At 45.5% G+C, this 14572-nt stretch overlaps 1 protein-coding gene across 4 annotated transcripts in view; it reads left to right on the top strand.

Annotated features, from left to right (window-relative positions):
- HIRA (histone cell cycle regulator) overlaps positions 1-14572 on the top strand; it is an 88669-nt gene that overhangs the window by 34449 nt on the left and 39648 nt on the right. For all 4 annotated transcript variants that reach the window (XM_025857980.2, XM_025857979.2, XM_025857982.2 and 1 more), the window contains 7 exons: positions 1471-1584; positions 3534-3604; positions 4288-4393; positions 6682-6897; positions 7853-7938; positions 12334-12531; positions 13671-13832. In XM_025857980.2, the coding sequence (XP_025713765.1) occupies positions 1471-1584; positions 3534-3604; positions 4288-4393; positions 6682-6897; positions 7853-7938; positions 12334-12531; positions 13671-13832 (953 nt within the window). The remainder of the gene's footprint in view (positions 1-1470; positions 1585-3533; positions 3605-4287; positions 4394-6681; positions 6898-7852; positions 7939-12333; positions 12532-13670; positions 13833-14572) is intronic.

The following is a 14572-nucleotide window of genomic DNA, read 5'->3' as shown; positions in this document are numbered from 1 at the left end:
GTCGTGGAGGGTGAAGGATATCAGAAGATGTGGACTACCATTAATGAGGATTTTCTCAGCACTGGGCAACCAAAACAAAGTAAATAGGTTGGTGGGCTAAGGTTGATAAAAGTGAAGGATCATCCAGGACCCTGATCTCAGTTTTTCATGTTCCTTAAAATGGCCTAATCCTTCCGACTGTTTAAATTAATAATAAATATTATAGGGGTGCCTGGGTGGTTCAGTTGGTTAAGAGTCCAACTTGTGATTTCAGCTCAACTCATGATCTCATGGGTCATGGGATCAAGCCCCTCATTGGGCTCTGCGATCAGCAGGAAGTCTGCTGGAGATTCTCTCCCTCTCCCCCTCCCCCCATGCACTGGCTCTCTCTCTCTCAAATAAATCTTTAATAATAATAAATATTATATGTTGTGACTTAAGATATATATGTTTTATACAAATATTGCTTAATTTTTTTTGTATTGGAGCCCACAGAGGACTTTGAAGCCAGGTCCTTGTTATGAAAATGTTTGAAAATCACTGCTTCAGGGTAGCACACGGCTTCCACATGACTGTCAAGTGGTACTCATAGGCACTGTAAGAGTGTCTCTGTGAGACCGTGGTACTGAGGCCTCTCAGTCAACTCAGGGTGAGACTCAAACCCAGGGTGCACACCTCCAGGTTCCGTGTTGTTTGGTCTCTGTGCACCACGAGCCATTCCTGCCTGCCCTCAGGAATTAAAACCCCTGTGGGCCAGGCCTGCTGATATCAGGCTCCAGGGAGCCACCCTTCCTCCTCAGCTGTCCTGGCTTGGGGATTCCAGCTCTGAGTCTAGAGTTCCCATCCCTTTCAATCCAGGAATATGGCAGGAGCTCTTTGTGTGCTTCCAACCTTTCCAAAAAGCAGCACCCAGGTTACACTGAGGATAGCCCCCAGTGTGGACTTTAGCGTGACTTAGCCATCGTCCCTGGCCAAGTGAGATTATTCAGGGCTGATCAGTATATGCCAGACAGTTTTGACTCTTAGCAACAACTACAGTGAAGCGTAAGGGATTATTGGAGTGGATATCTGACAATCCCATTGACCTCTGTCAAGACTTTGTCCCTAAAGCCAGGTCCTGGAACTGGCCTTGCTGAGGCCAGGAGGAATTCAGAGAGCCAGTTTCAGTAGCTCCCATGCCATCAACCTGGCTGCAGGCCCAGAAGTGGAGAGTTGGTAGAGCCAACTTCAAATCCTTGTCCCACCACTTACTCATTGGGTGACTTGGCCCACATTTCCTGGCCTCCCCGAGACTCTCTTTCAACCTCAGCAAAATGCCTCCTGGGTAGTTATGAAGATGAAGTAAAGCATGACAAGTGCCCGGGGCTCGGAGAATATGTCATTGTGGGTTTCCTGCAGACAAGGCTGGTATTGTGGTATATTTCTAATATTTGGCATAGGGTATATGCTTGATGCTTGATTAATTATTTTAACATTGTTATTTGGCTTTAGAAATTCAACCCAAAAATCTTCAAAAAGAAGCAGAAGAATGGGAGTTCTGCAAAGCCCAGCTGCCCATATTGCTGCTGTGCTGTTGGCAGCAAGGACCGTTCTCTCTCTGTCTGGGTAAGCCCCTACTCCCTCCCCCCAACCCCCTACCAAGAGCTTTTGTGGCTCCTGCAGGGGAAAGGAAAAGGAGCTGGTGAAGGAGGCGGAGCCCAGAGGCCTGGAAGGGGAGAGACCTCCCCCACACTTCTAGTGGTGCTCAGTGTGTCCTTCTGCCCTACACCTGGGATCAGGCCCCCTTGTTACCCCAGGAAGATGGAAGGACTGAAGACTGGGCTTGGGCCCAGCTTGGAGAGGCCACCCTGAGCCCCAGTCGGAGCAGCTCTGTGTCCAGACTCAGGGAATACCCTCAGTTGGTGTGCTGTGTTTGCTTCCTTTTAGAAAACCTTTCTATCTATATATAACCTATAGCAAATGTATTCACCTAAAGTATACACCTCGGTGCGTCATCACACATGTTATGACATGCATACATACAGTCTAACCACCACGCCATAACCCCTCGCCCCTGCCCAGTCAAAACCCCACTTCCCAACCCCCCTTGGCCAAGGCAACCACTCCAGTGATGTCTGTCACATCGATGAGTTGTGTAGTTGTGTTGCTTTCACTTGGCATAATATTGTTGAGATTCATGCTTGTTGTTGCATTTTACAATCAGTGGTTTGTTCCTAACTAGTTATTAATTTCCCCCATAAGCAGAATGGATTTGTAGTTGTAGACTTGAAGGTTATCCTCTGGCTACATTTGTTACAGTTATTTGTCACAGAGAAATTACTGTGTACACTGTGGGGTTTTTTTTAGGCCCTTATTCACGGGACGTTTCAGAACCTGAACCCTAGTGCCATCATAGGCAGTTCCAGTTCTTCTGGGCTCCTTTTGGCCTGGGGCTCCATTTGTGGTCCTTTGACCAAAACATCACTGATCGTGTCATTTTCTTATAATGCTGAGGTCAGGTGTTAACACAGGCTCCAGATTTCTGAGTGGTCTGTAGGCACATTTTTGGGAGGAGAGACCGGGCTATTTTTTTCTGGAAGTGGAAATTAGGGGAGGGGCAAGATTCTTCTTGTGGATTCTAGGTAGCTCAGATTCCCTATTCTCAGGACTAGGGTAGCTGCAGCAGCTCTTCCCCCACAGAAGCAGCACCTGATGGGAGCCATGCAGAAGGTGTTCCCTCCCAGCCCATTACGCTGTGGCCCCTAGACCTGTCAGCAGGGTGGTCAGACACTAGCATGTGAGCTGTGGGGTTGTGGAGATGGCACACAGCCCAACCTTTGAGTGACTAGATACAAGTATACATGTGGTGACTGTTGTGCAGTCATCATAGAGAGGTTTTTACAGTGTTTAATGACGTACTTATTATGTATTAAATGAAAAAGCAAGCACAGTCATGTGCCAAAGAATAAAATATTTGCATAAGAGAGACCAAGAGAAAATAACTCAAGTGTTATAGTGATTAACTGTGGGTCTGGATTCAAGGCAACTTAAACTGTTTTTGGTGTTGCTAGACTATCCGCACACACTTTGTAGAATGAGCCCATGTGATGTATGTAGCCAGTTACACCAAGCTTTGCATTAATACATACCAGAACTCCTTGGGCCCAGAGAATATGTGCTGGCTTCTCTCCAAGGCTGTTTTCCTCTCCTGGATACTACTTTTGCTGCTTCATTTTCTGCCTAGGCCTTGGCATCCTACACCTGCTTGTAGACGTCTGCTCAGGTCATGGCCTTTCTAGAACCCCCTTCTCCATTTTTGGTTGTCTATGTATAAAACCATTCCCTCTGCCAGACCACAGCGAGCCCTTCAGACAGGGGCCACACTAAAATGCCTATTTTGGCAGGTTTTGGTTTCCACAGTTTGGGATCTTGCTGGTTGCTGTTTGGATAGAGTCAAATATGCCCTATATGTCAACAAAAACTCAGACCAAGGCTTCTAGGACTGTTGGTGAGCTGAGTGGTCAGAAAGCAGTTTTCATTCATTTCATTAACCTTTCCCGCTTCTTTCCTTCCAGCTCACGTGTCTGAAACGGCCTTTGGTTGTCATCCATGAGCTGTTCGACAAATCCATCATGGATATTTCCTGGTAAGATGGATTCTTCTTACAATGCACAGGCTAGGAAAAGAGAAGCCACACATTGGAACACGAGGCCTCTGGATGTGATTAGGGTCAGGCAGCCAGGGACTCCCCCCACCTCCTACTCCCCAAGGTGTGGCAGCCAGAACAGCCCCCTGGGGTGCTGTCTGCATATGATTCAGAAAAGGGCAGCTTGGGCCTGACATTGGGAGAGTGTCTGCTGCTGTGCTCCTTGCTTTGTTGGCATTTTCCCCTGGAAAATACTTCTTAGGCAAACTGGCATTTGGGAAATGGAGAGTGCTGTGATTCTGGTTTCACTTCACTTTGTCATTGCATGAACCAGATTAGCACAAGTGTGGAGACACATTTTCTGCTTCTCAGTGATTTCATTTAGATGTATACTTAATGTCTTTTTAAAAGTGGTTTCAAAGACAAATAAAAATGAAATTCTTACAAAATACAAGGTGAGATAATTTGCACATTTGCTTAGAATTAGAACTAAAGGACACCAGAACCTGCTAGGGCTGATTGTCTCCCCTGCCCCAGCCCTACCAGGGAATGCCACAGAAGGGAATGAAGGGTTTCTGGCATCTCTGTAAAGTCCTGCATGCCATCCTCCTGGTCCAGCCTTGGAGTTGTAGTAAGCCCCATAGGCACTTGCTCCCCAGGCTACTAACAGCCATCTCTTTCAGGACTCTGAACGGGCTGGGCATCTTGGTGTGCTCCATGGATGGCTCTGTGGCATTCCTAGATTTCTCCCAGGATGAGCTCGGAGACCCCTTGAGTGAGGAGGAGAAGGTAAGAGAACAGTACACCTTCAGCTAGTGGCCTGAGTGCTGCACTTGCTCTCGGGCCACGGAAATAGCCACCACAGCTCTGACAGGCCCCTTCGATTGGACCCTCCTCTTAGGATATACACAGATACATTGTTTCTTAAAGTGTTATTGGGTATTTGTCTTTATAGCTCATAATGCTTATCTTCTTTACAAAATAGATTAAAGATGAGACTCTTATTCATGTCAGAAATCAGTTCTAGAATTAAGAATAAAACAAGTTGGGGCGCCTGGGTGCCTCAGTTGGTTAAGCAACTGCCTTCGGCTCAGGTCATGATCCTGGAGTCCCAGGATTGAGTCCCGCATCGGGCTCCCTGCTCAGCAGGGAGTCTGCTTCTTCCTCTGACCCTCTTCCCTCTCGTGCTCTCTATCTCTCAAATAAATAAATAAAATCTTTAAAAAAAAAAAAAAAAGAAACAAGTTGGGCATCTTTTCTTGAGCTTATAACTAGCCACACACCGGAAGGTTTTCACCCTGGGAGATAGCGAGAGTGACTCCCAAGGGTCCCTGCTCGTGTCACTTTCCTTGTCTTGTAGAGACACAGTTGCCACGGAGCAGCAACTATAACAGTAATATTGGTCATTCCTTAGGACTTACTGCATGCCAGACTCAGGGCCATGCATTTTGCATGTATTATTTCATATGAATTATACAAAACCCTTCAAGCAGGGCTCATTCATTTTATCAATGAGGTAACTAAGCCTCGGAAAATAGTGTGGCTCTTTGCAGAGACCATACATGACCCTTAGGTATGAGAACAGAACCATGAGCCATGCCCATAGGCCTCCCCTCTGTGCTTTGCCCAGGACAGAGTGGCCCATGTGCTCTTCTTCAAGGACTTTGGGAAAGGCCCTGCTTAATGGACAGTAGACTTAGAAAGCAGACATTTCTATAGATGGGCCTTTGATGACACTTAGTGAAATGTATTTGTTTGTCTGAAAGAAGCCTTAGGAAAGCCCAGAGGAGGTGGGTGGCTCGCCCCTTCAAGGTGCAATTACTGGTAGAGGCTCCCTCATAAGCTACTGTGTGGACCTCCCACAATGAGGTAAACCCCTTGAGGGTAGGGGTCTGCCCTTTTGACATACCTAGAATGGCCTGGCTCCCCAGGAATCACTGGTCAGTGAAGGGATGAGTATCTCAGTGGCCTCAGGTCTTCTTTCTACCCTGTCACTGTTGTCAGGTATCCTGGGATTGCTGTGCACTCCCCTCCCTCTTGTTGAGTCCTGGTTGGTCGGGGGGAGCCCTACAGAAAAATACTGTCTAGCTTACCATTTCCCAGATGGCAGGCAGGGACCCCATGTTTAAGAAACATAGGTAAACACCTGCCAAACTCTGAATTCTGCCTCCAGATTTCAGGGAGGGATTGAGGGGAGAAGGGACAGGTAGCAAGGGAGGGAGGTTCCTGGCCACATACAGCACACCAGGCCCTGCAGAAATGGGTCCCAGGGCATCACCTCCCCCTGCCCATTATCCTCTGCTACGAGGCATATGTCCTGTTGGCCTCTGTTGGTCATTAGCACATCCTTGTATGAATCTGCTTCTCATCACACCGGTCACTCTGATGTGCTGGGGACACTGTCCCTGCCCACATGGGGTCCTATCGGGGGTTTGTTGTCACATGGGACTAATGAGACCTGGGAAGATGGAGGGAGGGGCCCTGCTCAGAAGCGTCAGGACATGTTGGGGAACAGCAGGGGCAAAGAAAGATTTCCCTAGGTCTGTTGTGCCAGGCCTTCCCTTACTCTAAGACACTGTTAGCAGCCCCATGTCAACTTCCAACCACATGGGGCTGATGACTGCAGACAAGAACAGTGAAAGGAAGCTCTGGATTTTAGCATCTGATTCCTAAAAAGTGTTTTGGGGTCCTTGGAGTGATTTAAGAACCTTACATTAGCAATTTGAGTGTCTTAATTTCAGTTCAGCAAATGTTTATTGCCATTCGTTCTGCACCAGACCACGTGGTAGGTGTTTGATCAGTTACTCATTCACTTTCATCCCTGGTTCTAGATACACAAGAGGCTCTAAACATCTAGAGAGGGTGTAAGACTTCTCCAGAGTCATCTAGTCAGCCACAGGCAGAAAAGGGTGGGAGGCGAAGGCGAGCTGGCACCCAGGGCCCTGGGACCACTGCCCAGGACCCTTTCCACTCTCAGAATCAGGAGAGCCAGCATGCAGCTCGCCCACACGAATGGGCACTAGCCACCACTTTGCTGCTCACAACTGGTCTGTTGCACTTCTCTCTGCTTCCCATAGAGCCGCATTCACCAGTCCACATATGGCAAGAGCTTGGCCATCATGACTGAGGCCCAGCTCTCCACAGCCGTCATTGAAAACCCAGAGATGCTCAAATACCAACGCAGGCAGCAACAACAGCAGCTGGATCAGAAGAGTGCCTCAGCCAGAGAGACAAGCTCAGCTGCCTCAGTTGCTGGTGTCGTCAATGGGGAAAGTCTGGAAGACATTAGGAAGGTGAGGGCTCAGCGCCGTAGCACTGAGGACTTGGGTACATACCCAGGGACAGGGCAAGGGGAGCATGCAGTCGGTTGAACAGAGTACAGACACAAGTGGTAGGGAGGCAAGTGTATGCTGTGCCTAGAACAGGACCCAGGGTGAGCCAGCTTGGGGCTACTTGGTCCTATTGCCATCAGCTGCATGAGGTAGTAATGGAGCCTAAGTACTTTGTCAAAAGCCTCTTTGTCCCAAGGAGCTCTAGAGGAGGTCATCTCTTGTGGGAACTTCCAAACCTCACTTTTAGCCTTTCTAGGAAATTCTCGAGAACAGTAGGTTTCAGGTTCTGTCCTTAGGAGATGTCTGTGGGCTCCCCCGTTCCTGTGGAAGCCCATGTCTCACTGTGGACATGGGGCAGGAACAGAGCAGGAAATGTCGGGACCACCTGGGGAGCTTAAACCATCTCCAGGAGCTTGTGCAGGGTAACACACCTCCCCAGGTAATTGAGACACAATGTGTGATTGGGAACCTTTGATTTTATGAGCCTTCAGTGGAAGAAATGACTCTGATGAGAGAAGGTCTGCAGATCACAGCTTAGAGACAAGAGTGGCTTGCAGATGCAGGTTTCCTTCATTCTTTCCTTCAGTAAGCCCCATGGCTTCTGGGCAGGAGTGGCCAAACTGCACGTGCTCACTGCCCAGGAAACGTGGCCGGGCCTGCAGTACTGGTGATGGAGAGCAGGGTGCTGCAGCCGGTTCAGCTGAGAGCTTTCTGTCCTTGCTGCTTTACTGTGCAGGAAGTTGAACACCCACCTAACAAAAATGCTTGTTTTTTGATTCAGTGGCTTAGTTTAGTTGGACCAGAAAGGCCGTAGAAAGGGAAGTTAAAATTCATTTCCTTGGAAGCCTTATTTTTTGATATGTGGAAATACTTGGCAGAAACTTTTCCATTCATATATGTTACTCTACTTTGCCAGAATCTTTTGAAGAAACAAGTTGAGACTCGGACAGCAGATGGTCGCAGAAGAATCACGCCTCTCTGCATAGCACAGCTGGACACCGGGTACTTGTTCACTCAACGAGCTTTCTGTGGCCTTATCTGGGGAGGTCTTCCTCTCTCCTTTCACCATTTAGCACTTTCATAATCAGGGTCTTCACAGGCTCTTGGGCCAATCTGACCCATAGAATCTGGAAATGGGGACGTTGAGCCCAGCTTCCCACCAGCCTCAAAGCCCTGTGGTTCCTACAGAGCCCTTATGCACATTTGACTCATGCAGAAGGTGGGCAGGGAGGAGCCCGTGACAAGCCAGAGGGCGAGGGCGCCTTCACAGGGCCAATGTGTCCACATGGCCAGCTCTGCTTCATTGTTGGTGGGGCATTGAAGACACCAGGGAGAGAAGTCGGACTGATTTTTTTCTGTTTCATTTTTCCCTTTTATACCCTTCTATATACACACTGTTGAATAGTAAAAACCCAAAGAAGGACATAAACATTACCCGTAATCCAGTCTCTGAGATATAATTACTGTTAACATTTTGGCATCTGTATCTCTGGTCCTTTTTTCCCTACTTGTTCCTGTATCTTGACCTTGCATCCTTTTTAATAAATAGTCCTCTGAAGCATTGGCTTGCTGATTGTCCAGGTTCCCAGGCTGTGAATGCACCATGATTTACTTGACCAGCCCCTTAACTGTGGACTTGTAGTTTGTGTCCAGTGTTTTGTGATTGTAAATGAATCTTTGAGCACAACCATGACTGTTACCTCAGGATACTTCCCAGAAGTGGAATTGCTGGACAGAGAATAGGGCTCTACGGCACATTTCCCTGAGGGGGCAAAGAAGGGGGAAAGTGGACTCAGTCACCATTTGCTATGTAGCATCTGTAGTCAGGCTTGCTTTTATATTGGTCATTCTCCCCAAAACAATGTATGTTGATTCAAAGGATGATAAGGCCCTACATGAAAGAAATAGACCCCCACTGTCAAGGTGATTCATTCTGGTTTTATACTTATTCAGCCCGTCTGCTCAGAGCACCACACACACAGTAGTCCTTTGCACTTTGCAGTTGTTCGTCCATGAGCTGTCCTAAATCTTCCTTGAAGTCTGAAGAGACCTTCAGTCATATGATACGCTGATCTGACCTCCTCATGTTAGAGTGTACAGGTTCTGAGGCCCTGGAGGGCAGAGACCTCACCAGATGGAGCCAGAACCAGGTCTTCTTACTCCTCCCAAAGAGTGGTTTTCCCTTGATCAAGTCTTTTTCCCATTATTAACCTACTAGTGGGTAATGCCATATGCTTACTTTTTATTAGGACCAAATGAGACAGGTATGTGACTGAGCTTTGAACACTGAAGGGCTTGTGGGAGTGAGGGTCCTGGAGGTGGTGGTGATGGTGGCACTTTTCTTCTATGGATCCTTTCAGGCCTTACTTGATGAGGAGACAGAGGTGGTAGGTGGCTTTCTACCTGGCCTTAAACTAACTTTCTGCCACAGGGCACATATTTCTGGCACGAGAACTTGATTTTTTTGGTCTTAAAGGCTTTTTTGCCCTTTTGATTCCCATGTTAAAATGAGTAACAGAATAGGTAATGATTAGCTTAGCTAATCAAGCAAGAAAGAAAAAGCGCAAGTATTTTAAATGGAAATAATCACAGATAAAGAATGAATCAAAAGTTTGAAGGACTTCTGTACTGAATTCTGTGCAAATAAATTTGAAAGTAGATGATTTTGAAGAAAATAAAATTGTAAAAACTGAGGAATCTATACAACTAAATTATTATACAAGAAATAGAGGATGCTATCACAGAGCTAATCTACCAAAAGCCACCACACTAAGAAGGTATCACAGGGAAATTCTACTAAAGTTTTCATTCTAATCATTCTGATGATTAGAGGGACAGATCATTCTAATACTATTAAAAATACTCCAGTGCATAGAAAAAGAAGGAATATTTGCAAAACGTTTTTTGAAATGAACATAATACTTACACCAAAAACATGACAAAGATAGAACATAATAAATGCCTGATCAGTCTTATTTCTGAGTGTCAGTGCAAAAATGTTAAAGAAAATAGTAACAGAAACTTACAGTGTGTTACATTGCTAATACACTATGACCAAGTAAGGTTTATTTCAGGGAACCAAGGTGGTTCAAATTTTGGGAAACTTAATTTGCTTCTACATGTCAAAAGATCAAAAGAAATATATGATCATCTCCACAAATGCCTAAGAGACATTTTTACTAAACTCAACATTGTTCTGATTTAAAATTTAGTTAAATATGAATAGATGGATACTTCCTTAATTTGATAAAAACTCTATTTTAAAGTAAATTCAAAAACTAAACAAGCGTCCACTCTTGCTGACTATACTTTAACATTGTTCTGGAGGTCCTAGCTCATACAGTTAAGAGAAAGAATAAATTGGAAAGGAGGTGGTAAAATGTATCATTATTTAAAGATGGTATGATCTACAAGAGAATCAACTGGGAAAACTGCCATAGATAATAAAAGAAGACAATAAAATGACTGGATACAACTGATCAAGTAGCAGCAACTACCTTTAGAAGATATAAAGGAAGAAATCACTTTCACAAATACAGTACCTAGGATGTAACAAAAAAATGTCGATCCTTATGAAGAAAAAATTTAGTACTGAGAGAACTAAAAGAAAATTCAAAGAAATAACTAGAAATGCATACCATTTATTCCCTAGGGTGACTCAACATCGTAAGATGATCTCTCTCAACATGGGCCCATACAGATAACTAACAGGAGTTTTTAGAATTAGGCTGATTCTAAATTTATGTGGAAAAATAAGTAAGAATAGCTGAAATATTTCTGAAAAGGAAAATCAGAGAATACTAGCCCCACCAGAAATTAAAACTTATAAACTATAATAAAATGGATACTAACACATGAATAGAGTAATAGACTACAATGGAAAACCCAAAAGTAAACGCAAATATTTATGAGAATTTTAAAGGTAGCATTTTGCATCTGTGATGAAACATCAGCTAATCTAATAAATGAGAGTCAGGACTACATACCCTCTAGAAACAAAGTTGGATCCTTACCTCACAACTTAAAATTAGATTCTGAACAGCTCAGAAATTTTTTTTTTCTTAATGTTTAGCTTTTTTGTTGTTTAAAATTTTAGAAGATTCCCTAAAAGAATATTTTTATGATCTCAGGGGTTAAAAAAAAGAAAAAGTCATTTTTAAACATGGCGTAAAATTTAGACCACACAAAAATAACGTTTTGGGGGCAAGGAAAATTGCACCATAAAAAGTCGCTCAAGCTCCATAATGGTTGTAGATATTACTTAAAAATAAGATCTTAAAAAATCCTAGGGAAAATCCTTCTTGCTCATATAGGGAATTAGTATGTTAAATAGGTCTTGCAATCAATAGTAAAGACCAGTAACCAGACAGAACAGTATACAGAGGATATAAACAGTTCAAAAAAGGAAATCAGATGCTTCTATATGAAAAAATTTCAATCTCACATCAAAATAATTGCAAATTAAAACTACAGTAAGGTACTGTTTTTCATCAGATTGTCAAGTTATCAAATTGGTAAGACTGTTGGTGGGAGTTTGGGGAAATGAGCACTCTCATACACAGCTGGAATTTAAACCTCCAAGGAAAGCACTTTAGAACTATTAATCAGAACTCATTAATGAACATTCTATCTGCTGCTGCAATTCCACTTCTAGGAATTTATCCCATGTAATATGTGAAACAACTAGTGCAATGACGATTATGATAGGGATCATCTTCGAGCAGCTACTGTGTGTTCTAAATGTGTGCTACACTGACCACATTAGTCCTGACCTCATGGGGAGGGTCCTGTCACTTTCTGTTTTGCAGATAGGAACCTGAAGCACAGAGTGGTTGAAGTGCCCAAGGTCCCAGAGCTTGTGTATGGCAAAGGAGTAAGAGCTGGCTGGATTGGCCCAGGGCCCTTAGCCTTAACACTGCAGTATCTTGCCTCCTGTTACAGCAGTGTCTATTACAGAAAAAGCTGGGAGACAGCCCTGGCATTCCTCAGTAGAGGCTGGTTAGGTAAATTATGGTATATACATACAGCCCATAATGGAAGGGAGTTTTGCTCTGTATGCTGCATTTCATGAGTTCTGAGACACATGTTTGCACATTTTAGCATCTCTGAAGTCAGGGTACATTTTATAATCAGTGGCATCTAACAATTACATTTGGTAGTAATTTTTTCTTTCTTAAGTGGTACATAAAGTACCAGTTCATCTTAGATTCAATTACACATAGTATACGACATAATTTTAGTTTTCTTTTTACTTTTCTGTAACTTTGCACATTTTCTTCCACAAAAAGACTTCATCTTTGGACTCAGAAAAAAATTACTTCAACCATAGAAAGTACTTGATGTGGTGTCTAATTTCCCAGGCTGATTTCCCAGGCTGATTTTTGTTCTTGACAACAGGGACTTCTCCACGGCATTCTTTAACAGCATCCCACTCTCGGGCTCCCTGGCGGGCACCATGCTCTCCTCTCATAGCAATCCACAGCTACTGCCCCTGGACTCCAGTACCCCCAACTCCTTTGGCGCCTCGAAGCCCTCCACAGAGCCTGTGGCTACAACTGGCGCCAGGCCGGCTGGTGATACTGTCAGTAAGGACAGGTGAGTGGGCATGCTAAGGCTTGCTCCTGTCCCTGGGGCAAGTTCAGGTTTGGACACAGTTCCACTGACACTTCATGGCTTCTTCAATAAAAAAAGAAAGAAATGCTTGATTTTTTTATGAGGGTCTGCTTGTGAGGGAGACCTTGTTCAGGTGAGTCTCTTGATGCACAGGACCATAAGGACTTCACCTTCTGGGGCAAGATGCAGTCCCAAGATGTGCTCCTAAAGGTGGGAACCGGCCAGGGACACATCACCGGCCGCAGGGTCAGCCCCACCTCTCAGCAGGTCTGCACTGGAAGTGGCTTAGGCCCTCACTGCACAGTCAGGAGCATTGCCACACCAGTCATCTCAGAAAGGGTATCTGGGGAAGGACAGACAGCTCCAGATCTGTGAGACATTTTAACAGTTGGCCCTGCAGATCCTGGGAGAGGAGGAGGGGGCTCCCAGTTGCCTGCCAGGTGTCTGGTATGGGGTCCAAGCAGGTGGATGTGGTCAGTAGGAGGCCCGGTGGCTTTGGGACTCAGCATGTGTGATGTGCTTGGGCATGGGGGAAAGTTTACAGGCTCAAGCCTAGGCCTCTCCTGTGGAGAAGACAAGGGCTATGGGGTGTGCACTTGGAGGAGAGTATGAAGAATACATAATTGCCAAGGTAAGATGAGAGGGGCCACAGTGTGTTTGGCCAAGGATGAAGGCCAGGAATGGACCGTGGCTTCAGGACTCTGGTTGGGAACGTCTCTCATTAGACCATTTGTTGAAGCAGGAAAAACTGGTGGTTTGGAATGGTTTGGGGTGGAGATGCTGTATTCAGGTTGTAGAGATACGGCTATATGGTGAGGAAAAAGGGTTGTAAGAGCCACTTTCTAGGCCTCATGGTACCCCAGAAGCTCTCAGAACAATGCAGTGGGGCAAATGTGAGTGCATTTGCTCATGACCTTCTTAGCCAGACTTCAGATTTTAACACATGAAAGTATTAAAGAAATAGTCAGCAGTATTAGATTACATCTTGAAATTGGGTTTATATAATTTTGATATTTGTGCCACTTTTAGTTGACTCCAAGTAACACAAATCTAGGACTCCCAAATGCTTGATGGATTGTGCTTGACGTGCTCTCCCATCTTTTTACTCCCTCCACCCCCAGTGTGAATGCTACCTCTACTCCTGCTGCATTGTCACCCTCCGTGTTAACGACCCCGTCCAAGATTGAACCCATGAAAGCATTTGACTCCAGATTCACGGAGCGGTCCAAAGCCACGCCAGGTGCTCCTTCCTTGACCAGTGTGACTCCAACAGCTGTGGAAAGGTAGGTGGTGGCTATGTGGGGCTCCTAGAGACCAGGGAGGGTATAGGCTCAGCCAGCAGTGCAGTGTCTGCTTTCCCACCCAGCAGCTTGCCTTCCCATGCAGGAGCAGACTCTGGTCCCTCTGTACTCAGGAGCCTCTGGGTCCAAGGAGAAAGGAGCAGCTTCTTCAAGTGGGAAGATGGTTGGAAGGAGCCATGGGGGCCATAGAACAGGCATAAAGGACAATGAAGGCAATGACACCAGGGCTGGTCAGTGCAGAGGCTATGCTGAGAATAAGGTGGTCATTTGAATAGAGCCCAGAGCTTGCCCAGAAGAGGAGTGGGAGATTGGCTCTGACACTGTTGGCACCATGAAAGTAATGGCCTGCTCAGACACTGACCAGGCATTTGGGAGCTTGAGATAAAAGTGATAGAGGAGAGGCTTTTTTTGTTTGTTTGTTTTAAAGATTTTATTTATTTATTTGACAGAGACACAGCGAGAGAGAAACACCAACAGGGGGAGTGGGAGAGGGAGAAGCAGGCTTCCCGCAGAGCAGGGAGCTGGATGCAGGGCTTGATCCCAGGATCCTGGGACCATGACATGAGCGGAAGGCAGATGCTTAATGATTGAATGACCCAAGCGCCCCTAGAGAAGAGGTTTTTATGAAATTAGGCTTCTGAGCTCTTCCAGGCTCTATGCCACTCGCCCATTCTCTGCACCTCCCTTAGCACACAGCAACCAAGCCATGTAGGATGTAGTTT

Source organism: Callorhinus ursinus, unplaced genomic scaffold, assembly GCF_003265705.2.
Source record: "Callorhinus ursinus isolate GAN/ISIS: 27379988/994484 unplaced genomic scaffold, GSC_fseal_2.0 scaffold115, whole genome shotgun sequence".
NCBI classification, from domain to species: Eukaryota; Metazoa; Chordata; class Mammalia; order Carnivora; family Otariidae; genus Callorhinus; species Callorhinus ursinus.
This window is presented reverse-complemented; position numbering and strand designations above follow the sequence as displayed.